At 37.5% G+C, this 25,997-nt stretch overlaps 4 protein-coding genes across 4 annotated transcripts in view; 2 read left to right on the top strand and 2 right to left on the bottom strand.

Annotated features, from left to right (window-relative positions):
* Positions 1 to 3,242: 3,242 nt before the first annotated feature.
* Positions 3,243 to 3,686, top strand: LOC121739494 (DNA-binding protein HEXBP-like). Its single transcript, XM_042131981.1, has one exon. The coding sequence runs from the start codon at positions 3,243 to 3,245 to the stop codon at positions 3,684 to 3,686; it is 444 nt and encodes a 147-aa protein (XP_041987915.1).
* A 1,781-nt stretch (positions 3,687 to 5,467) lies between these two features.
* On the bottom strand, positions 5,468 to 7,912 carry LOC121738681 (lariat debranching enzyme). Its single transcript, XM_042130900.1, has 6 exons — positions 7,800 to 7,912; positions 7,478 to 7,675; positions 7,178 to 7,344; positions 6,830 to 7,055; positions 6,307 to 6,636; positions 5,468 to 6,134 (listed from the first exon to the last, which is right to left on the bottom strand). Exons 2-6 carry the CDS (start codon positions 7,672 to 7,674, stop codon positions 5,597 to 5,599), a joined length of 1,458 nt encoding a protein of 485 aa, XP_041986834.1. The 5' UTR covers position 7,675; positions 7,800 to 7,912; the 3' UTR covers positions 5,468 to 5,596.
* A 3,454-nt stretch (positions 7,913 to 11,366) lies between these two features.
* LOC121738685 (aprataxin-like protein) lies at positions 11,367 to 12,312 on the top strand. The gene is made up of 2 exons (XM_042130904.1): positions 11,367 to 11,969; positions 12,143 to 12,312. Exons 1-2 carry the CDS (start codon positions 11,537 to 11,539, stop codon positions 12,298 to 12,300), a joined length of 591 nt encoding a protein of 196 aa, XP_041986838.1. The 5' UTR covers positions 11,367 to 11,536; the 3' UTR covers positions 12,301 to 12,312.
* Positions 12,313 to 13,056: 744 nt separating this feature from the next.
* Positions 13,057 to 25,997, bottom strand: part of LOC121738682 — a 37,256-nt gene continuing 24,315 nt past the window's right edge. Inside the window, exons 5-9 of the mRNA XM_042130901.1 lie at positions 25,601 to 25,733; positions 22,731 to 22,876; positions 22,210 to 22,418; positions 13,745 to 13,974; positions 13,057 to 13,399 (exon numbers count right to left, since the gene is read on the bottom strand). Coding sequence (XP_041986835.1) covers positions 13,247 to 13,399; positions 13,745 to 13,974; positions 22,210 to 22,418; positions 22,731 to 22,876; positions 25,601 to 25,733 — 871 coding nt within the window. The 3' untranslated portion in view covers positions 13,057 to 13,246. The remainder of the gene's footprint in view (positions 13,400 to 13,744; positions 13,975 to 22,209; positions 22,419 to 22,730; positions 22,877 to 25,600; positions 25,734 to 25,997) is intronic.

Here is a 25,997-nt window from a genome sequence, read left to right as displayed (position 1 = left end):
AATTTTTTTTGTATGGTCGATACTTTAGAAGTTACAGAGTGTTCAACTTTATATAGGTATAAAAAATGAGACGGTTTTATAAATAAAATAAAATTGGTATGTTTTCAAAATGTATTCAAAACTAGAAAATAATAATTAGTCAGTCTTAATTAAATCAATAATTTTCTTCTATTACATCATCATCATCTTCACCTTCTATTCTATATCTACCAAATCTACAGGTACGCCATTTGTACACGAACCCAAGCAGCCGTTGCATACTAGACTGCACGTGATACCAGCTTTTCGGCATCCACAATTACCAGTGCAATCACTTTTGCAGCGACAAAATATTGACTTCAGCACGGTGTCAGGAGCTGGAGGATCATGAGTGGTAACAGGCTCGAGGTTTCCATCAGCTCCTCGCTTCCATCCCCACATTTCAGGAGGCAGTGCGTTACCTAACCACTCTTGTACTTGGTGGAACACTCGGAATGAGTGAAATTTTGCTGATCCTTTTGTAGGTGGGAGAGAGGAAAGATCTGGTTTGGATTTGACAAAAACTGAGTATCGATGTCTGTTAAGATCAAGCTGATCAGTGGCTGCACGATACATCGTCAAAAACATCCTTTATTATTGAAATTAAATAATATTAAACTAAAGCAGGAAAGCGCAGTATTAAAACATGTCGTTTATATAATATTTATGCCTTATTTTATCGTTTTCTACGAAAAATGCTTTTTTCAATTTACTACCAATGTATTATCGTATATTTTACATGGCAATTGTGCGAAAGGGACAAACCAAGAAAATCGATTTCTCGCTCGTGCTCGCTACTATAAGGAGATATTAGTTAATAAAAATAATAATTTAGCACATGGAAGTAAGGTTCATTTTAATATTTCAAAATGATGAAGTAAGCGTTCCAGCTGTATAGTACTTCCTAATTCCATGGTGTCTAACGTTTTGTAATAATAGTAGCTAGGACAAATAATTATCTGTGAATAGCAGGTATTTGAATCAAAATAAGTTGTTTTCTTAGTCTCGGACGTTCGATGCGTGTTATTTTCGCGATTCGCACTTTTGACGAATTTGACCCCCCCTGTAGTTCCTAAAGTATCGACCGTACAAAAAAACTTATAGGACATAATTTAGAGGAAATTTTATGTAGAAAATTTTCCTAGAAGTAACCGTAATGCTATTTGTGCAGGTTTTTTACTTATGAGCAAAAACCTAAAAAAAGGGTCATTTGACCCCCCCCTACACTCTTAGCTCACCCCCCACCCTTGAGGACTTTTGACATGTTCATCTGGATATCACAAGGAATAACTGTAGCGATTTTCAAAACTACACGAAATATTTCCGCTGATTTTATTAATTTGATCGTATTATACATGGTTTTTGACATTTCTACTTACCTAACAATAATTTTTTATGTTTATTTACAATATAAGTACATTCTTGCTCACATATTCCCATTCCGTCTCTAGTCACTCGGCTCTTTTATATTACAATTTTTTATCATGTTTATATTTTGGACACTCGAAGCATCAGAAGAGCTGCAGGTGCGTTGCCGGCCTTTTAAGAGGGAATAGGGTAATAAGGCAGGGTAGGGATGAGAAGGGAAAGGAATAGGGAAGGGTAGGAAAGGGAATAGGGTAGGTGATTTTGGGCCTCCGGTAAACTCACTCACTCGGCGAAACACAGCGCAAGCGCTGTTTCACGCCGGTTTTCTGTGAGTGGCCATGTAAGGCCACTCTAACGGGAAAATGCTTTTTATTCGTTTATTAACTAAACTAAGTAGCTATTTGACCGAGCTTCGCTCGGTATTCGATAAAACAGGAATAAAATGACATTTTCTAAAAATGATTCCTAGCTAGTTGGTTTTATCGCCCCCTAAACCCCCTATAAGTACCTACACTAAATTTCATGAAAATCGTTGGAGCCGATTTCGAGATTCTAATTATCCTACAATATTATGAAGGCGAAAGTTTGTTTGGATGTATGGATGTATGGATGTGTGGATGTATGGATGTATGGATGTTTGTTACTCTTTCACGCAAAAACTACTGAACGGATTTTAATGAAACTTTACAATAATATAGCTTATACATCAGAATAACACATGCCTATGTGTTATTCTGATGTATAAGCTATATTATTGTAAAGTTTCATTAAAATCCGTTCAGTACAATTTTAACCGACTTTCAAAATGGGGGAGGTTTTATGTTCGTTTTCTTATGTTCAACGATTACTCCGTCGTTTGTTAACCGATTTTCAAAATTTTTCTTTTAGTATATAGGAATAGGGGAGGGTAGGAAAGGGAATAGGGTAGGTGATTTTGGGCCTCCGGTAAACTCACTCACTAGGATATCATCCCAATTTGGTATTACACTCGTATTCACAAAAGTGGTGATCTGATTGAGAGTTTGTTTGCTTGAACGCGCTATACTCAGGAACTACTGGTCCGATTTAAAAACTTATTTCAGTGTTAGATAGCTAATTTATCGAGTAAGACTATAGGCTATATATTACACGCTAAGACTAATACGACCGAAGAAACTCAGGAAAATGTGGGAAAAACGGGGGAAAAATTAGAAATTACGAACTACTGGAGCAATTTTTATGGCAATATTTGGCACAGATATAGAGTAAACCAAGTGAAGGGAGTAGGGAGCGTAGAGGTCCCCCCAGTAGAAGGAGGATTGTCAAAGGCTAAGAATAAGCCTTTCACTAGAAATAGGAAAAAGGCGACTACGGAAGCGGCAGGGCCGTCACAGGCTTCCACAGGAAAGGAAAGGAAAGGAAGAAGAGAGGGAAAAAGTCGTTGGCCGCACGAGAGGCCGAACAGGCGAGGGTACGTACACCCGTCCCGTCTGCGACTGACCCTTCGTGGTCCACAGTGGAACCGCGGGGGCGAAAAAAGAAGAAGGAAGAGGGAGCTGCCAAAAAGGCAGCCCCAAAGAAGAAAAAGAAGAGGAAGCTGCGTTCATCCAAGACCGCTGCCATCACTCTAACGATGGAGAAGGGGGTAGACCATAGTCGTGTGTCCTACGCCTCCATTTCGGAAGAGGCGCAGAGCCGGATCGACCTTGAAGAGGTAAGAATCTACCAGAGAAACAAGGTTCGATTCCTTTTCGATTTCGATTCGATACTCGAAGTGACCGGGGAGGACGCCCTCGCCAACAGGATGAGAGAAGTCCTTGACAGGGACGTCGTTAGAATAGCCTAGGGTCGCGCGGAGTTTGTGGCTCCACGTCCCCATGGCTGCTGCCAAGAAGCTGATGGCTTCTGGGCGACTGCAGGTAGGCTGGGTCATGACGAAGGTGGTGCTGCTGGCCGCGAGACCAACACGGTGCTACCGATGTCTTGACACCGGCCACTTGGCGCCGAACTGCCAGTCCCTGGTGGACCGTAGCGGGAATTGCTTTCGCTGCGGTAAGCCGGGGCACAAGGCCACCGACTGCGCGGAGAAGCTCAGATGCTTTCTATGCGTCGAGCTCGGCAAAGAGAGCAACTACGTGCTGGGGTCTAACGGCTGCATCACAGTAGCCAGCAAGTCGCCCGGCACGAAGAACAAGCGCAAGGCAAGGCTTAGCCGCGTAAGCGGTCTGGAGCCGATAAGGCCGGGGCCAGTGAAATCGCCCCCGCCATGGAGATTGAATCCTAGACCGTTGATCGGGGGATCACCGCCCACAAAACATTGACCCCGAGGAGATAGGCTCCCCCGATGTCCGGGGAGCCTATCTCCTCGGGGCCTCAGCTGCTGCAGCTGTAGAGATGCCGGAAGCGGCAAGCGCTGCGGAGGACGCGGTAGAATGCGTAGCGATCCCGCTCCTCCCCGTAGCGTTGATGAGGGGCGAGGGCATGGGGGTTTTAGTCGGTAAACCTCCTCGGAGGGAGTCCGAGATACCCCTGCTCCTTCCCCCGAAGGGGCAGGGGGTGCATAATTTTCCCCTCCTCAAACAAAAAATGACCGCATTGCAGTCGAGACCGACTGCAAGATGCGGTTGCCGTACGGCGATCTGCAGTAGTCCGTTAGTAAGAGCGTAGACCGTTCACCGTAGTAAATTCATATCCGCATTCTGCAATACACGGACCGCTCGAGCAGTTCTTAAGCGGGCGGAGCAGTCGCTCTGCGGTAGAGTTTCGCCATGCGGTCGAACAACAAAGGTAATTTTCGAAAGGAAGTGTTCGATTGCATGATGCGGTCGTGTTGCAGTCGTGTACGACTTCAAGTTTCAACTCGACCGCTCTAGAGCTGATGTCGGTCCCGACTGCAACTTGCGGTCCGTCTATGGCCGGCCTAATACATAATATTTATATAGAGGGTAGGTAAGTATCTAACTGTCTCTCAGGGCCCCCGCTACCATATGTGTGTGCAATGCATACGGGCGCCATCCTCTAGAGGCGCTAAATCACCATCTTTAGGGGCGCCAAAACCAAGGATCCAAAAAATTTGCCTAAAGGGGCGCCAAAATCTTTTTTTTGCACACAGGCGCCAGTAGGTCTTACGGAGGCCCTGCTGTCTCTTGGACATTGTAATATAATATGAACCGGTGTCATAACATAACTCAAAGTAACTCTAATACAACAAATTGCATTTGATAATTTCGACATGCCTGCCAAGTTTAATCACTTGTAAAAACAATAATTTTGTGGGTTGTGTAATTGATGAGACGGTAAATATTTAAAATTGCACTGCATTTATTGCTCAACATAAGTACATAATTTTATTACTGTTAAAATGTATTTATAACTGTAATGTAAGCCATACATGCTACGGTCTACTGGAAAGGTCCACCTGTGCAGTGTGCAGGTATACCTGCGCAGGTAGACCGTAATGTGTGTGGGAATAGACCTGCGCAGGCGACTGGTGCAAAATCGAAAATCAATTCTTTCGACTGACAATAGGGATGATGACAAGGTCAAAGATTAGCGAATTTTGTTAATAAAATAAAGAAATCACGGTAAAAATAACACGACACACGACGCGTCGCGGCGACAATACTGTCATGCAGGATTTTTATAAAAAAAAATCCCTCCGCATCTAGACATGTAGCTAGTTAGGGAGTTTCAGATAACAGACATAAGTCCACCAATTTAAAAATGAATAAATTTCTTTGAACTAAAGAAATACAACACTTATTAAAATTTCTACAGTTCTACAAAATGTGTAGGTACTAAGATATAATCATAAGATCGTAATTTGTGTGTAAAACAAGTCAATTACAAAATATTTCATAATCACATAATTATAGAAACTTCATTTTTTAATCAATGGTTTTGAATGACTAAAGAATTATAAATAACATTTAATAATGTACTGGCTGTTCGAACTCATCTTTAAGCACTAAAATTCAATTACTCAAGTTGGTAATTTTTTATACTTACTTAAAATTAATTTTTAGAAAAATATTACACCTAAAATTACTAATCTATGCGAATTTTTAATTTACAATAATTTCGTGATTTTCATTACAATAAAATAATTTGAATGTCACCTTTAAAAACATTTGCTAAACTTTTATCTAAAATTACCGCTTACAGTACAAATTACTTGTTATGTCGTTTATTTCGACCTGCAATATTATGCTGCAAATCAGTGCAGTTATCATCAACTAATACAAGTAACTTTACTTGAACGAGGACTATCTTCTATGGAGGTAGACTTATCAACATCATCGTTATCCGGTGTATATAAAGCCAGGTTGCGTCGTTTGAATGTCTTTTTAGTAGTGCTCGGCTCGCTGCAGTCTGAGGTATCTAGTATCGAGTCAACACTGTTGTAAGGAGTAGTCGGCGTTCCCTGAGACTCAATGTGACTGTCGGGTTCACTCGGCGTTACTGGAGCAGGTAAAGACAATTTAGAACACTTTATGGGAGTCCTTTCTGGGGTTTCATTCTTCATTTCACAATGCTGCCTCAGTTCTTTCCCTGAGCGTGCCATCACCACTTGTAGGGGATCATCAATACCAAGTATCTCACATAGGCGAGCTGTTTGTGGGTTCTGAATCGGCTCTCCCAGTCTTCCCCGAGGAGCCCCAGGTTTGTATACAGGAGCAGTTTGTACAAACTGGTCTTCCCTTATTACCAAGTGGTCCATTAAATTCTCTATGTAGCTGGTTTCTTCTTTTGTTGGAGTAAAATCATACCTGCAACAACATTTTGTTTGTTTACATTTTAGACAAAATTAATAATTTTTGCAACTACAAAAACTGAAAATAAAAAATGTTGATTATTTTTAGTTTTATTGAGAATTTTTTTTACTCTCAATGAAATGTTTTACTTTTTTATACTACAAAATATAGTCTCATATTATCTTACCGTTCATTACCGCCTGGCCCAGGCAAATAACAATCAACATTTTTGACACTGAGCAAGTGATTTGTACTCTTCAGTACTGCCAGCCACTCTGCGTCATGTTTGAGAAGCTTGTCTCCATCATACTCCTCAGGTAAATCTAATATCTGTAAGTGCCTTCTCTTTGGCAAGCACTTGTCTAAGGCAAGGAACTTAGTTTCTTCATTATTGTCATGTTTTACAAGTGCTGCAAACTGACAATGCATATGTGCAGCAAACCAGTAGTCTGGCTTCAATGTCTTTAGCAGCTTTTCAGCAGGTGGACTTCCCAGTTGATTTGCCTCTATTTCATCTCTGTAATTTTTTTTGAATAATGTGAATGCTCAGTAGTGATAGCAGCAAGGTGATATGAAAAAAAAAGTTTATCTACCAAGTGGTAAACTAGTAATTATGATGTTAAAATATTTTATATTTCAGGCAGGAAAAAAGAACTTGTGATTAAAAAAAAAATTGATGAAATCAAATTTTTAAAAATCTTTACCAATACCTTAGAAACGGTTTTCTTTTCAATAATTGCTCTTTATTGCCATAATCCGTTATTCCTCTTGGCCAGTCATGCGAGAGCATGACGTGTACTTTATCCTTCAACTGACTGAGGCGGAAGACGTCCAGAGACCTGATGTGATATACAGATCTCAATGAGTTTGGGGTGTACGGTGGACACTCCCAGAGGCCCTGCAAATAATCACGTCCCTTAAATATTCCTGACAGGCCTGAAAAGAGAAAACAAGTAATCTTAGTTAGAGCTACACCTCCTAGAGTCTTTTGATTTGGTGTCTCTTATAATTTTGACACTACTTTGTACTATAAGAAGCTTATTTGTTTAAATATTTACCTCCAATTCTTAGATTTCCAAATTGAATGACTCCAGCTCGCCCCATGTAGTATATTTTAGGTGCCACCCAGCCACCATAAGGCAGTTCTTGTAAATAATTAGAAGCTTCATGATTTCCGCCAATAAAAATAGTCAAAACTGGTGCTACTTTCTCACCACTATAATATCTGGAAATATTTGGTAATATTTTAGAAAGAAATATATATGGGTAGTTACATAGGTCATATTAATTTTATTGTACTGTCTTCATAATAAATAATAATAAAGAATTTATTATTAAAAGAATCTGAGTATACTAACTTATAAAATGTGCAAATGTTTAGATATTTTTCTGGCACTGCCATTGCCCGGAGATCATCATTGTTTCTTACAGATTGGAAGTCACCACAGCAAATAAGTAAATCAACCTGAATTCCCTCCCTGTCTTGTAAAGTTTCTATGCATTCATATATCTTATCTAACTCTCCATGAGCGCAACCTTCTACTGCTATTTTCATTCTATAATTTAATGCAAAAGACATCCAATTTAGATCGAAAAGAACATTTAAAACACATGATAACATTCAACGAGTGATATAACGTATTTTTTTGGGTATATTACTCGCAGCAAAAACATACTTACTTTTTAAATAAATAGAAATGATTGTATTCAATAATAGCAGTTACTTTTAATTCAAAATGCTGGCGTAATACCTACTTAATATATTTTATTGTCGAGAACAAGTCGAGAACAGATTACTAGTATATGGTCGAGAATTCAGCAAGCATCACGAATTTACGAAAACATATTTTTGACATTTGACAACTGACAAAACAAATCACCACTGCATTCCTTCTTCTTCTAAGCTATAAATAAAGAAATGGGTATTTGGCCTCAGCTATAGTCTGTCAAAAAAGTGAAGAAATTAAAAAGTGGCAACATCGTAGTGTCATCCCTTTCAAATCAATCTAAGGAAAAAGGGATGATCCCTTTTTCCTTAGATTGATTTGAAAGGGATGACACTAAAACTATAACAGAAAAATAAGGTCGTACCTTTAGGCTGGGAATACACGTCAAATTTTTTCATCCGCTAGTCTAGTCTGATGACTGATCCGATTGTCTGATCAGACAGTCTGAAGGCACTCGTGCCATACATTTATTTGAATACAGTAAGTAATACACATCCCATCCGATAGTCGGATCGGACGTCCGAGTCGGAAACAGTGCTGAAGCGTTTACTACCTACTTTACTGCCGTTCCGATTGTCTGAAGGTGCGGTCTGCATACTTTTGTACGGAGACCCAATAGACGTCCGATTCTTTCTTCCGACTTGCCAGTTGATTCTCTAGCATGACACTGAAAAAACGTATCGCATGGCTGTGGTTCGGACTGAATTTCACTTGTAAACATTAAAGATAAAAGGAATCATGTATGATGTAGGGTGAATAATATGCCCAATACCAGCCTCCCCTCAAAGATGTTTCAACTTTGAATCTCTGTTTTTGACACAATTGCGGCCTTAAAAATATTGCTTTCAATACAGTTTCAGTCTGCTTTAGGTAGGTTGATTATTCTTCAATATGTAACTAGATGACGGGCGCAACTCCGTTGCGCCAAAATTCGTTTTTCGCGAAGGAACCGTACATTTTTCCGGGATAAAAAGTATCCTATGTCCTTTACCGGGACTCAAAGTATGTCCAAGCAAAATTTTAGCAAAATCAGTTCAGCGGTTTGAGCGTGAAGAGGTAACAGACAGACAGACAGACAGACAGATAGACATACTTTCGGATTTTATAATATTAGTATGGAAGTATGACAGTATGGTGGTATGGATGGTCTCGTTAGATTGAGTTTTTTCTTCTTTCTCGCTAACATGAGCGAATATGCCATAAGTACCTAACATTAGTTCGTAGTCCATCTTCTAGCAGTCAAGCTCGCAGATAGCTCGAGAACGACTGAGTTCAGAAAAAGTCTAGCGCAATAATCGGATCAGATTATCTGATCAGACAAACGGAAACAAAATCTAACGTGCCTTTCCCAGGCTTAAGGTCGCTATCACAAAAAATATTACAAAAATTAGCAGGTCAGTAAGAATATCGACGTTAAGTATATTCAAATATCATTCAATATCAGCGCGCCTTGTACAGTGGCGGTTACGACGCTCTTGATAGGGCGAAAATGTATGAAGAAATTTGAGAGCGTTTCTTATTTTTCTTATAAATGGAAATGGTATTTATTTTTTAATAAAATATTTAGCTATTCGTACAGGGGACTGAATAAGCAATATTTTTTTTGTATATTTATTTTCCTTAGTTCAGTGTATTTAGCTATATAATGGTACCTAATCAAACCCCATTTTTTAAGGTGGGATTTCACCAAACACACACAAAACTTAGTTTTATAAAACTTAGTTCCCATTGAACGCGTTCCTGCTGCGACGTAAATCTCGTTTTGTTTCGATTGGATTTCACAAACTTCTTTTGATCGCGATTATTAAATCTAAGTTTACGTGACGTCACGCGATTATTTTACATGTTTTCATCATTTTAAAGCCTTTTCACGTTAATTTAACCACAAAATAGCAAGAAACAATACATAAACTAACAAACTCATGTGTCAAAACTGTCATCTTGACATTTCTTTTGTCTATGTTTTTATGACGTTAAACTTCGGACTTTGGGCGTTCAAAAGATAAAACTCGGATTTGCTGTGAGCGCGTTCAGTTTATGCTGGTGAAATGCATTTCGATGCTATAATCGCGTTTATACGTTTTGAACCGGTTCAGAGTGCTTTGAACGCGTTCCATTTCTTTGGTGAAATCGCCCCTTAATCTTTTGCGATTATCGTGATGGTTAAAACTTATTTTAAATGAGAAAATTTTGTGTGCGGCTTTAAAATTTTTATGGTGTAGACGTGGAGATGAATATATTATCTTTCATTTGAAACCAAAATATCTTCGCAGTGTGACTCCTAACTCTTTAAAATGGTACTTACTTGAAAATCGCTGATATTTGTGAAATAATGTGATAGTGTCCTTAACCTATGCTATCAATAAAAAAGACGGGTTGCACTCCGAGCGTGCCGGCAGAAGTGAAAACTTGATTATTAACGTTGTGCAATTTTTTTTTAACCCATTTTTTATGAAAATCTATTTTTAAAATATCGATTTTTTTAATTAATCGAAACCCTTACAATTTTTTAACCCATTTTTTATGTAAATCGATTTTTAAAAAATCGATTTTTTAATTAATCGAAACCCTTACAATCGAACAAAAAATATCGTCAACACTACTCTCCAACTGTCTTACAGTTTTTCGATTAGCATCTGACGCGAGTTTCACAGTTTTTACCATAAAGTTAATATACCTAGCGGAATAGAGCAACAATCTCGAGTTGTCAAACGAAACCGAAATTGGTTTCATCTGTGTATAAAAATATGTGTACGTATACACTTACACAAGCATGATTGAATATGATTTCTATGAGATTAAATTCTTCTTCTTTTAAGTCAACGTCTGCAAGTGCTGCAGCTGTCATGTATCACACGTCTCTTTTTTTCCACACAGTGTTACTGATAGTGATATCTCTCTTGCTCAGGCCTTTGTTTCTCTATTCCGCTAGGTATATTAACTTTATGGTTTTTACCCATCCCACAAAAGTGCTCAACGCCGCTAAAGAAGTTTTCACTTCAAAAATTATAAAATAAAATAATAATATTTTCGTGTCATGGGCCATGATCTATGGCCCATGGGCCATGGCATGAATCATGGGACGATTATTAAAATATTTTGTCGACTATCTATAGTCTGTCAAAAAATTGAAGAAGTTAAAAAGTGGCAACATCGTAGTGTCTTCCCTTTTTTCTGAAAGGGATGAGACTACGATGTTGTCACTTTTTAATTTCTTCACTTTTTTGACAGGATATACATCCTAGGTCAGCTATCCACAACCCGTGGTCCGCGTGATGTTAAACCATTTTAAAATTCACGCCCACCCGCCGCAAAATAATGTTAAGTCATCGTGAAAGTCGTAATTTTTTTTTTCACTTTTAAAACTTTATTTTTTAAACCTAAAAATTTTTGTTGCGGCCCGCGTCACCAAGACCAAAACATGTTTGTGGCCCGCAAGGAAAAAAGGTTGGGGATCACTGTCCTAGGTCCTAAGAAGTAACAACTTATTTTTCTAATTTCTACAAAATGTCTGATTGGCGATTTACGATGGAGATATTTTTTCGAAAAAGAAGATGACAAAGAACTGTCTACAAAAAAAACTATTTTCTTCCGCGAAACTCGAAAAGGTATTTTAATTTACAATATTCTACAGAAAACTCTGCTTATTTAGAACCAAGAATACTTCGGCAATTTGAAAGTGCTTTCAAAATGAGTAAAAGAAATTATAAATCGAATAATGAATCTTCTTCATTGGCTAAACAACCAAAAAAGCATTGGTCTCTCGGCCTCTTGGATACTATGAAAGATCCAAAATATGTTTACAAGGACTCAGAAAGAGTAGTTGTAATAAAGGATAAGTATCCTAAAGCCAAGGTGCACTATTTGGTGTTGCCCCGTGAGCAGATTAGTAGCATTTTTAGTCTTAATAAAACCCATCTTAGTCTCCTTGAAGAGTTTGGAACTTTTGTAAAAGATATCAGGCAGGAGCATAAAGATGCTGATATAGTCGCTGGTTTTCACGCTGTGCCAAGTATGCATCTTATGCACATGCATGTCATTAGCAAGGACATGATATCTGACTGTCTTAAAACAAAAACACATTGGAACAGTTTTACCACCAAGTTTTTTATTCCATATGAAGGTAAGATTCTAAAAGTTTAGTATTTCCTATATTAAAATTAGTTTTGTTGTTAAATGTATGCATGCTGTAAGCAATCCATGCTTTGATTCTTTTGCTTTATTGAGCTCTTTTCTCAAAAAATTTAACCGTCTAAGTATTTTTGCCTTCTAATCTTATGAATAATTTTGTTACAGAAATACTAGAAAGAATTAGAAATGATGGAGCCGTAAAAAGAATCTCAGATGAAACTCATAAACAATTACTGGCAATGCCGCTTAAATGCAACCAATGTGAATTTGTGCCAAAAAATTTGCCTATTTTAAAACAACATTTACTCACACATAACTCATGACCATGAGTTACTGAATTATTCTGGATAATATTCATATTATTATATTATGAATTAAAAGTACAGTATTTTTTAAACTAATTCATTGCTATCTGTCTTGTACATGTTAAAATAGTTTTCGTTGATCCCAATGAATCCTGATTATGACTATTAAGGCAATCTGTGATAAATAATAGAATATATATTATAACAGACATTTTAATATTAATATGTCAAGATTTTAATATTTTGGAAAATGAATATTTTTTAACACGTCTTACACAGGAAGCAATTCTTTATTTAAAAGTTAAAAGAATAAAAAAAGAATTGTGGGTATTGCAGACACAATAGATTTTCAATTTGGGGATTGATAGGTTAAATCAGGGTTTCTAAACTTTTTTACTCAAGGCACACAGTAAGTTGCCTGAGAAAATGTTATTTTATTTATCCAAACACAAAATAAATCACACCTTATACATTCTTAAAATGTTTATTTAAAATTACAATACTTTGAGAGTAAAACATTAAAGCTTACTAAATGCTAAGAATTATTTGGCTATCACTTATGATGGTCATGACTGAAAAAATGTTCAAGTCACTGTAACTTTTGATTTCTCAGTCATAAGATCAATCCTTATTTTAATAATAAATAGTAGTACTTAATCTAGAGGTAACCTAAGGCAAGTAGACATTGCTAAGTGTTGGGAAAAGTATGAGGGTAAAAACTAATTCAGACTTTCAATATTTAAAATATTTTTTTTCATGTTTGTATTTTTAACTTCACAATGTTGTTGTCTGGTTATATATTATAGGTAAGAGTACTGGCTCTTGAATTCTATGAATTATCATTGCCCAAGAATTCGGTCAAACTTAACTTAGACTATTTTCTAACTATAGGTAAAATAAACAGCTACATTAATAAATTAACAAGTACACAATCATTGTCCTATCACTCCTATCCTTCTGTGTGTCACTGCACTGTAGGGCGGCCAGCGTAGCCGGTTTCTGGTAGGTTGTGGTGGGCAAGCTCTCGCAAAATCTGTTCAAATCCCTTCCCCGTTGGCCCCTGCAGGCTGCTGTTTTTCAGCAATGTTGAGTTTAGTTTCGTCGCGAGGTAGCACATCTGTAAAAATATTTTTTTTATTAAAGTTTCACGAAAATGCAAAAATGATATAAAATTTTTTTTAAAATGTTTTATTCATTTGAAGTTAATTTTTATAGCAACTTTAAAAAATAAATATTTAAAAATTATAATATGGTGACAAATCGAACATGTTTCACTTTAAAAAATTGTCATAAAAATAGCTATGAGCATTGCTATATAAGCAATGCATATAGCAATGGATGAGTGGGAACAAGAGAGGTCATAGAGGATAATGTTCTAATTGAGAAAGGTAGTATGACCAATCAATGTTTGACAGACAAAATGTGTTGCATTTAGGGAAAGGAAAATTAAAAAAATAATTACCAGGAGCGCAGACATAAACAGCAAAGCGCCAAGCGCGACCGCGACCATCATGGACGTGGCGCAGGTGCCTTCTATCGGCGTCCTGTGGAACAGCTCTCCCGGCATCACTACGGTGTACTCCAGGTTCTCCTTGAACCGCGTGAACGGAGTGGAGCCGTTGTCGGCAACCAGAGAGTAGCTGGTCAGGTTGTGGTCGCTGTGAGGTACCGATCTCCTTCGTCGTCCATGTCCTGTAGATTTCCAATTACTGTTTGATTGTGATGACTTGACGAATGCGAGTTATAATTGCATAACTTGATAAAAAATACTATGCTAGCTTTACCGCGGCTGTTCCCGAGTGCCACACGTATTTTTGTGTTTTTTTTCGGTGAAATTGTAATAGCTCTGGTCGTTCAGATGAACCATGAAATCTTTATAGGAGGGGAGGTGATGCTATTTTTTGCAAAGTCATTTCATACCGACTAAATTTTTGTCCAGTAGTAGATTAATATTTAATAATCAACATAGTGAGCGTCAGTTGCCGCACCCGTGGTGGGTTTGTACATTGAGAGCGTCTCAAATTTGTCGAAAAATTTTTTGCTAAAATTAATTTTATACCCTATGAAAGTTTGATGGATACGGCTGACGGTGATTTTTTGGTTAAACATGACCTAAATAACAGGTCATGTTTAACCAAAAAATCACCGTCAGCCGTATTGCGGATGAGGATTCAACGTCAGTCGCCTTACTGATATTATGTAATTTTTTTTAAATATCTATAAAGTCATTTCATACCATACAAAATCTATACAGGCGAATGTTTCTACTTTGTAAATAATAAATAAAATCGTCAGTCATCATTATGACGGCGGAGAAACCGTCAGCCAGCGATATAACCAATTATTACCATACTTCGAGCTCAATGTAACTGAGGGCTTCGTGTAGAGTCTACACGACGCCCTCAGTTACATTGTTGTGGAAATGTCGTCTACACTGTAGACGAAATTTCCATCAACAAACATTCAGCTGACGACGATTTTCGTTTGAATTAACTATAAAATTGTATCATATTATAGCAATTGTATACGGTAGGTAATTAATTCGATAGTCAATATTAGTTAGGGAGGCGAATAGGGGAATTTTCGGTAAAACACGAGCGTGGCAGTTTAAGATATGAGAGATACCTTGGCCCTAATAGAACAACCTTGTAAAGTATTTAGCTCTATATGTAGTGACGCGCGCCTACGATAGACGATCAGATTAGTAAAAAAAATCGATAGTCTGAAATACTCGAGCGCGTCAGATTAAGATATTGGGGGGTTGATTTTAGTGTTTTAAGACTAAATTTAACTAATCTGACGATAAGTCCTTGACGCCGCCGAGTTATAAGGTCGCAAACTTGTTAAAAAAATCGTTAATCCGGCATTCTCGAGCGCGATTTTTATTTTGAAGAATATATTCTAAAACTTATTAAAAATACAAAATCTGCCGGTTTCCTCATGACCGGAAGTGTGGAGGAGCCATTTCGTCTTCCGAAAAACGCGTTGCGGCATATAAGTCGCGAACGATACATTTTACAAAAAAAGGGTTAAATAAACAAAAAAGGTACTTAATTTTATTTTACACAAAAAAGGTATCTTTACATTTTTGTCCAAAGTTAAAACTTTTTGACTTGAAGCATCATAAAAACTCAAACTCCCGGTTTTTTGAGTATATAATATATATCTCGAAAACAGAGGGTGTTAAAAAATTGATATGAAATAACGATGATTAAATTATGTGACTTTTGTTATATCTCAATTTTTTTTTCTAAAGCTTCTCAACAATTTTCGTGGACTCGGAAAAAGTTACGCGTATCTGTATACGATAAAAGTATTATTAACATGTACAGTTTCATTTATGTATATTATTCAATAGCCTGTTGGACCTCAAATTGTTTTTTGGACGTACCGTAAGCAAAACGAAGTGAAGAATAGAAGCAAAAAGAGGAATTTGTAATAAACATGCAATACAGACTGAGCGCTTCGCGGAAATATGCCGTCCTACCAGTAATCAGTCAGTTATTCTTAAATTCCCCGTTTTATCAAGGAGAAAGAAAGGAAAAAAAGAACCCACCAACATATTTGTCAGATTAAGAAAATATGCTTTCAGGATACCGAGATAAACCTCCCCTATGAAAATCTGACGCGCTCGAGTATTTCAAAAATCCTTTTTTTTTGCATTTTCAAAAATTCATCGTAACTTATCGTCACGCCGAAATCGCCAGTTTTTTTTAAAGGGGCTTCCTTGGGGCCTACTTAACACCCCTTCCGAAAATCTGACGCGCTCGAGAAATTTTTTTTTTTTTGCATTTTTGACTACTTTATATGCCTACCCCCACCACGCAAACCGGCAGATTAGTATACCGATGTTATCAGAGGCACTTGGGGCATACGTAGTATGAATATCTGACGCGCTCGAGAATGCCCAAGTAAGACTGGATTGCACCAACTAACTTTAACTTTAACTGTAACTTTGACTACAGTGCAAAATGTCAAATCTTTGGGTAAAGTTAAAAATGGACGCCATCAAGACGCCATATTTAACTATAACCATAGAGCTCGACAAGGTTTTAAATGCATGTGGCGAAAAAAGGAACTAACGCTGTCATCATACAAAAACCGCCATTTTTGACAGTTCTCCTTTACCAGCAGCGCCCCCGCCCACGCGCATGTATAACCTTGTTGGATCAGCTGTCATCTGTCAATTTCTCCGGGCAAAGTTAAGGGTAAAGTTAAAGTTAAAGTTAAATTTACCTTAACTATAACCATAACTTTAACTTTACCCACGCCTCTGGTTAGAGATGGGCGATGGGTAAATACCCAATCTACCCACCTGGGTATTTACCGGGTAGATTGGGTAAATACCCAAAAATGGTGGGTATTTATAATTTAGCGTACGTTTTCACATATTTTTTTTTAGTAAATCCTTAGTAAAACCTCCATTAAATAATGCAAATTTGGTCACTAGTTCGTAACTGTTCGAATAAGCCCCTTTAAGTCTTAAACTAATGTATGTTTGCAATACAAAACCATGTTTTTCATTAATTTCGGCCGCATGTCACGCTGTGTTTTTGAACTTTTTTCCTAAATTTTGGTTTTGTATGTGTGATATTAATATTCTTTAAAGTATACTGCCTTTTAATGGTGATAAAGTTTTGGGAATTGAGTAAATCGTCTTAGTGGACCCCTTCATCGTTAAGGGAAACACGCGTGCGAAATTTCAAAACATTCATCCCTCCTTTAGGCTAAACTTTGAAAAATTCTAATATACATAGGTTCTCGTAATTCAATATTTGTTAGTAATTGTAGGTACTTAATACGAAATATTGTTGTGTAATTGTGTCTAAGAAATTATAAGGTTCCACTAACTAACCTTGAGCCTATACTATTACAACCTCAAGGTATAAAACCTCTTTGAGGTAAGAATTTTGTGAAATACAATTATAGTGGATGCCTACTTTATTAGAGGAACACGTGTGCAAAATCTTTTCTCCTATATAACCAGTACACAATGTCACGATGACCCACTGCAGGCCACGCCATTGCCCGCCACGCCTGAAAATCGTCCGCCATCATACACCATTACTCCGTTTACACAATGGCGATGGCTAGTAGTGGGCCAGTATGGTCAATTGTGAAGAGGCACCTTTACAGTCTTGACACCTATATATTATGTACATGCAAATTAATGTATTATGTAAATGAGTACTGTTTTTGTATAAACGCAACTAATGATCAAATATAAAAAGTTCTTGGCCTGTGCGTTACTTAAAAGAAAAAAATTCCCTTTTAACCGTGGGAGAGCGATTCTTCGGTACGAATGGGTCGACTCCGAAAAAACCGGCGTGAAACAGCGCTTTCACTGTGTTTCCTTCAACACGCAAAAGAGAATGCCGATCTTATGACATGTCCTGATGTCGTCCAACTCGACTCTTTATGATGAGGGCGGAAACCGCCAACCGGTATGGTTGGTTATGGTAACGAAGTATGAGCGTCATGTCGGATATTCGGTTTTATCAGCGCTCAGTGCAAGTAGCTCCAGTGAGTGCTCCAGAGTTGGCTCCGGTCTTTACGCGTCTTTTTTGGCTCAACTATCCTACTCACATAGTTTCGGCTTCTTGAAAGACAGCTTTTTGAGAACCCGATACTTAAAAAATGTGACCGTTCCAATTCTTCCAACAGCAGATCAATCGCTATAACCTTCTCGAAGATGATGGAGTCCATCATCAATAGCCAGCCCCTTCGACACTTGGACGCTCAGGGATTACTAAGGCTCGGCTCGGCTCTCTTGGCGTACCTAACTCATCGTTGGCTCAGGCGATTGAAACTATGGGTATTAGCTGTCAGTTTGGATATATACAATTTCACTATTATCCAAGATTCCATACATCCAAGAAATAATGCAAGAGGGTCACAAGTTTCTTAGCAGTCGTAGTTGATGGTGAATGCTCTGATACTCTATCTGTTGACGCTGGTATCCCTCAGGGCTGTGTGCTATCGCCTACCCTATTCATACAGCATATCAATGACATGTTACAGACCAACGGCATTCATTGCTATGCAGATGATAGTACAGATAATGTGACTTCTCGCATATTTCTCGGGGTGGAATGGGGTAGACGTAACTCAGTCTAATTTAACCGCACCAAAACACAAGTCAGCGCGTTCACCACAAAAAAGTCACCAATGGTATATCCTCGTTTAAGGGAACCACTTTAACAATCTTCCCCAGCATGAAAATTGGCGTAAACATTTCACCAAAAATACTAAAAGAGCTACCAGAAAGTAGAATCAAATATCTCACACAAATCCGCGTGTATTTAAAAAAAAATTGTCCCCCCGCAATGTAAAGTAGAGATTATAATATTAATCCCCAAACCCGGAAAAGATCCATAGGATGAAAAATCTCACCGGCCAATAAGTCTTCTGCCAGTGCCCTCCAAGGTCTTAGAAATACTCTTCCTGAAACGCATGATGCCAGAAATCAGAGGGAGTAAACTGTTATCCGATCACCAATTCGGGCAAGCCAAGCGCATGGGACCGTGGAGCAGGTACACAGACTGGTAGAAGAAATTCAAAAAGCTTTTGAAAGCAAATCTTACTATTTTTCTGGACATATCACAGGCCTTTGATCGATTATGGCATCTTGGACTGTTGTATAAAGTTCGTAAAAAGCCACCCTTAAACTTCTACCTCTTTATAAACGCGTACCTCAGCAATAGATATTTCTATGTTGAGTACGGAGATAGTGTCACATGTCTCCATGAAATCGAAGCAGGAGTGCCGCAAGGCAGTATATTGGGCCCTTATCTCTACCTTCTAAACACATTAGAACTTCCAAGTACTGATGAAGCTCTGACATATACATACGCAGATAACACAGCAATCCTCGCAGTAGACCAAATAGCCCATGGAGCATCGGCAAAATTGCAAAGAACCTTAAACGAAATATCATAGTGGTTAAAAGATTGGAGGATAAAAGCCAACGAGAATAAATCTGTCCACGTAACTTTCACATTAAGACACGAAACATGTCCAAAAGTAGAACTTAATCGGATAAAAATACCACAGTCAAAGGATGTTAGATACCTAGGACTTTATCTCGACAGGCGATTAACATGGAGAACATGGAGAACACATATATGGAACAAAAGAAAGGCTTTAGACAAGCAGCTACGAAAGCTTTACTGGCTGATAAAATAAACTTATTTTGTATAAAAGCATACTCAAACCCATCTGGACCTATGGGATGCAGTTGTGGGGCACAACCTCCACATCAAACACAGAAATTCTACAACGATTCCAATCTAAAACCCCGCGTTCAATAACTGGAGCCCCATATTATGTTACGAATAGCCAAACCTACAATGATCTAAAAATCAAGTATGTAAAAGAGAAAATTAAAAACTGCCTCCAAAACTATTATAAAAGGATAAAATGACATCCCAATATATTGGCAAAAAAAATGATAAAAACTCTACCAAACCAAACATTCAAAAGATTAAAACACGAGCCCCACAAAATCTTCTGTAAATAAAGATAAATAGTAAATATATAGACGCATCAATGGATGCGTGCCATACAAAGAAGAAATTCAAAACGACTAGTTCAATGTCTAGAAGTCAGATCGCTAGCAGAATGAGAAGTTAAAAAAATCAGAAGCAAATCAAAGCAAATCAGATTTTATATAAGATAGGACGTGTTATATGTATAAATAATAAAAAATTATACCTACATATTTTTTTATATAATTTCTTTAACCAGGTACTTATACATTGTCTATTTTAAAAGTAATTTTCAAGGGTCTTCTAATATTTTTTCTAATATATTTTTTTAATATTTTAAAGGTTTTTCAAATATTTTAAATTATTAATAAAATAATAGAATGTAAATAAAAAAAATCGGCCAAGTACGAGTCGGACTCGCGCACGAAGGGTTCCGTACCATTATAGAGAAAAATTAGGACAAAATTTGTGTTTTTTGTATGGCAGCCCCTCTTAATTTTTTTATTTTATATTAATATTATTATTAAATATTAAAGTTAACATCCATCTAAAGACTGTGTAAAAATTCAAGTACCTACATTTTGCTATTATTGATAAGATAGCAGAAAAGGCCAAAAAAAACACGTTTGTTGTATGGGAGCCCCCCTTAAATATTAATTTTATTTTGCTTTTAGTATTTGTTCTTATAGTGGCAACGGATATACACAATCTGTGAAAATTTTAACTCTCTAGCTATTACCGTTCTTGAGGTGGTTGTGACTTAAGTATTGAATTTTATCTACCCGCCCTTTTGGGTAGATACGGGTATTTACCGGGTACGTGAGGGTAAATACCGGGTAGATGGGTAAATACCCAGGTACGTGCCCATCTCTACCTCTGGTGCAACCCAGTTTAACTGTTTTTTTTTTAACATTTTTGAAAAACCGTACACGCCAAACCCACCGCTAACATGGTTTTTACCATACGAGCTTTTCTTTTCGAAATTATTTTATCTTTCGATTTTGATAGGTCTCGACAGCGCTGTTGAATTACGCCATTTAGCTACCTCGCCTCCAGTGGCGAAGGGTGAAATTTTCGGAAGAAAAGCCGGAGTAAAAAATCTACTTACCAAAACGCTCAGCACTGATGTTCAACAATGTTCGAGTTTCAAGTTTGATAATGATGCCTTTGAAAAATGCCTTCTGAGTTAAGTTGTATGCGTGACGGCACATACGGTCATTCAAAACTAAGTTTGGAAAACGAAGTTTTCTTCGACAGTAAATAATCTGTCAGACAACAGTCTCAGCTTCACTCAGCTGTACGAGTCACAATTAACAAATCACAATACAAATTAATTTAAATTCGCGACACTGCACTCTTCTTAACGCTTTAAAACAAATGACATTCAAAACAACACAAGTTGCTTACAAACACTCATCCGCTATTTGACTCATAACAATTTTACTTCATGAGTCATGACTCATCTTTCTCGCTCGCACTTGTGCGTTGCTAATTAACCTTTCTCTGTAATAACTCGCCGAGTATCGGCTTATTTCCGAGTATATTGGCGCGTGGTAGAACGAGACAGAACATAACGATCAGTCCACAGGAATGAAAAGGACAGATGCTTACTATGAAATATCGTTGTATGAAGAAATAACCCGCTAATTTATCGGCTTCTATCGGAGATGGCCTGCACGTTGCAGTGCCTACCTATATAAATTTGTAGGCGATTAATTATTAATTCAAACTATTTCAAGTGAGAGAAAAATTTATTGCATATAAAATTTTGTAGGCGTTTAGTGAATTCAAAGTTTTTTAAGTACTTATGTAAAATATTTGTTAGATAAAAATGTATATTTTGGCCCATAGATTCGATTTTCCAAAAGAGAAGCCGACGGGAATCGGGTTATATGGACTCTTCGCCACTGCTCGCCTCCCTAACTATATATTTTGTGAGGAAAAATTATATAGACTTTACTTTTAAAGCGCCATCTGTTATTACATAATAAAACAAAAATAACACCTATCGAACCTAAATGTCTATAATCTACATATAATCTAGATATGAAGTATGAACCTTTATTGGGTGCGAATTGGGATCTTCATAATGTCAATACAATATTATGTATTCCTAACAACAACTTTGAGATAATTAGTACTCTCAATTTTTATTCCACCCGTTCTGAAGCATCTGACGATCAAAACTCCTATGTATGCAGGGGTTCCTAATGTATGGGTGGAATACTATTTTTGTAACGATTTTCGCTCGGTATGAAATGACTTTTCAAAATGAGCACCACCTCCTCTACTATTAGCTTTAACAGCTATCAGCGTTTCTTCAAGAAGTGGTTCTATTCTAATTGGATACACCTTAACATCTTATCTACACCTATTTCTTTCTTCGTTTGTTACAAATGTTCTGCGTACCTATTTAAGTAAAATCAATAGGTTTCCGTACCTGATGGCTCGAACAAGTCCAAGCAGTAGTCTGGTTGGCAGTCAGCAGCGTCCATGCAGGCTTTGATCTGCGAGTGGATCCACAGCGTAGACCGTTCCTTCATCGACGCCAGCAGGAAGGCTTCGAAGTCTAGGAACACCTCGTTATGTCTCTCCCTGTACCTCGCGGGCTGGTGGGGGATTATCGAAGCGAAGTCGCGATTGCGGCAACTGAAATGTTAGAATTATAGATGTAGTTGGGTGTAGCTGTAAGGCTTGTGTTTATTGCTGTACGTCTTAAATGACAAGTGCGATAATGTCCCCTGTTATTTTAAATGTATCACTTATGGACATAAGGTACAAAGCAGCTATTGAAAATAGACGTTCACCAGGTCTGGACAAGTGTTGTAATACATCGGGAATAGTCCGACAAATGAGGTTTGGGTGAAATGAGCTTATCCGCTGACTTCTAACTTTGCTATTGTTTTTGCGGTATATGTTAGGGTAGGGGGACACCGGTACTTCTTGCGGTCAGATACGTACCCGTCTTTGACGAGCAGGACGGAGCCAGACGCGTGTGGTCTGTCGGGATCCGGCGACACAGCCACCTCCAGCAGCTTGATGTGTCTCCACGCGGAGTCGGGGTTGATACGCGCGCGCAGTTGTAGCTTAGTTCCGATTGGAACCGCCTGCAGCAAGTAATTTTCACATTTACATACCATGGCATATTTAGTAAGTTTTTGAAATGTTACAGGGTCTTAAGCTCTAAGGACATTATAAGGACAGTAGAACGGACTATATTCCAATCTAGAAGTAACTAAAGATTTTTAAAATATTTGGTAAAATCAATAACAATAATTACTTCACTTTATAGTAATAATATGTTGGCTGTACCTAGCGTCTAGAGTCTAGATTTTAGTCAGTAAACCTAGGGGCTAGGCTAGGCGCTTGTTTATCTGTTGCCCTAGAACTAGTGATCCTAATGATAGCTTGAAGCGCACCTGGCGATTATCGCTAGAATTTAAGTGCAGATAATTACTAAGATGTAAGTGAACCTACGGCCAGTGATTATTTGATAAATATCTTCAAACTAACTGACTATTTTTATCCTAAGATCCGACCGTAAAATCCTGCATGAATCGTTTTTTTCGATCAAATATATTTTAAAATAATCTTTAGAACGTATAGAATGGATTAATGTTGGGTTGCCTTGTTAAAAGTAGCCGCAAGTACCTCTAATTGAGCAAAATGAAAGCCCGTAATACAAACTTGCGTGTACCTATTCAATAGAAAAGTAAGAACTATAGTTTGTGCGTTTCAAGATGATATGGGTGACAGTTTTCATATTCCTTGCTACGGGTTTTTTTTACAAGAAAACAAAAAAAATCAAAATGTAATAAATTATATTCCATCTACAAAAACAAATATTTCCTATTATTGTAAATGAATAAAAATGAAAAGTTGCTAAATGCTAACTTATTAATATAAAATTATAAATATCAACTGTGAAATAGGAGTATAAAATTATTGTTACGAAAACATTTCGACGGCCGCTACTTACAGTATCGAATCTGCAAAAATGTCATTTTAGTTTTATTACATATTTAAAAAGATATAATGACGGTGCATTATCTGTATAAATTTTATTTTATAGGTACTTGCGGCTACTTTTGACAAGGCAACCCGACATTAATCCATTCTATACGTTCTAAAGATTATTTTAAAATATATTTGATCGAAAAAAACGATTCATGCAGGATTTTACGGTCGGATCCAATACTATTTGCTTTATCTAGATAGATTTTAGATAAAATATCGTACCCTTTTACTAGCTAGATTTTTTATTTATTTAACTAAATCGATATTGATAGAAGAAATAACTCCGATATTCATACTCTCGACCATCTATTTGTTCGTTTATTTTCTAAAATCGGAATGTGTTACAAAATTCATTATTTCTTCTTATATGTATACTACCAACTACCTATATAGAACTTTCACATTCCCCTCGTTAAGTTTACTCGTCGGCAAATGGCAATGGGCATTATACCTACTAGGTAGGTACCAACTACTAAACAAGTAACCGCTAAAACCTAACCTACATTCGTATAGGAAATGCCTTTATCGGTCTCACTTTCAAACGGGAATAAAATAGGCTTATCTCTACTAGTAGATACTTAACTACATACTGCAAAAGTTGTTGAACTGAACTGTTCTTATAGTTCGCAATAAGATGGGGGTAAATGCAGTGAGTCGTCAATCCAAAAGTCAAAAAGCTTTCTGGAAAGTTACGACAATATGGTAAAGTTTATAACATAGCTATTGGTAAAGGAGATGGCGAAAACCTACGCGAATACGCTCCATTTTGATGAAACTAAAAGTGCATTACTCTTTTCCCCAAAATTTATTTCCATAGCCGAGAATCGAACCGGCTCTTCAATCATGAGGCTATGTGCTATGTGCTATCATTAATTACGAAATTTAAAAGCAGTACAATTTTTGTCACAACATACCGATTTCCAAGTAGATCTCATTTTCACGGTTGTAGGTAACATTTCGTCGAAAGCAATAGGAAGAAATACGCCAAACGTGTAACGGTGGAGTCACGTAAACGTCCTAATTTACTGAACTCTAACCTTTCTATCGCTTCATCGCTTCCGAAGTGGGCTTATCGCTTCATCGCTATCAAATTAACTGTTTTGGGAAATGAAGCCTTCCCAGCCCAGTTGGAGATTTTGTCTTTAAAGTCGTAGGTACACGTTCAATTTGTCATCAATCTGGCGTCAATCTGAGATTGACGTCAGATCGATGGTTATAAAAAGTACTGGAAGTATAAAAAAAATGATCAGTCCATCAAGCCGTGGATTAGACATTTAGTTCGCGTCAATCTTTACCAGATTCATGAGAAACTGAACGTATAACCTCCGAAATACACATTTAGGGAATAGGGGAGTTGTAAAGTCTTAAAATTTACTCTATTTACATAATAATTATGAAGATAGCTCACGATTTCGTTGCGTAGAAATTCGTTTATCGCGCGGAAACTGTACATCTTTCAGCAATTATAACTACATTTAGGTTTCGGGGAAGAATTCGGTTTAGGGGTTAAAGCGTGATTAATGAATATGTTGAAGAATATGCTAACTTCCTACTTCTATTTTCTTCTTATTAATTTCATTGCGGGTCCCAAGACAGCTTTAGCATGTTCCTCGAGCTCCCTGCTATCATATCAAAGGTTTTCGTGGTTGGATACCGCTACCGGTGAGAATGAGTAATGGGGCAAAGCCCTTTAAAAAAAGCAAAGACCGTAAATTGGAATCAGTCGATGGAAAGATAATCTCTACTTAGAATAGACTGTGCTATATCTTAATCAGTGATCGCTATATCTCGGCCTCCAAAGAAGCCCTCATTACCTGGTCAACGGGCATGTCGACAGAGTGGTTGGAGTGTCGGGACACAGGCGGTGCCTCCTTGTACAGAGCCACCTCGTACTCCAGCCGTCCCGGGGTCTCCTCCACCACGCCGGACACTCGGGCGCCGTGGGGGCTGAAACGGTGATAGAGCTAATCAAATTGATAAAGAAAAGATTTCAATCGAGGCTTTAGGTTAGCATAAATTATTACCAGGGAAATTGGTGCATATTTAGCAGTACCGCCGAAACTCGTTTGTGACTCGGTAATTTTTATACCTAAGCCTTATTTGCAACAATAAAAGTATGTCATGGAGGCACTTTATATGGCTATTTGTTGCATTTGGCAAAATTATTGACGTATGTACATTGTACACAAACATGCAAATAAAGGCAAATAC

The sequence above is a fragment of the Aricia agestis genome, chromosome Z, assembly GCF_905147365.1.
Source record: "Aricia agestis chromosome Z, ilAriAges1.1, whole genome shotgun sequence".
NCBI lineage: Eukaryota > Metazoa > Arthropoda > Insecta > Lepidoptera > Lycaenidae > Aricia > Aricia agestis.
The sequence above is the reverse complement of the archived record's forward strand: the minus strand, read 5'-3'. Positions and strand labels throughout refer to the sequence as shown.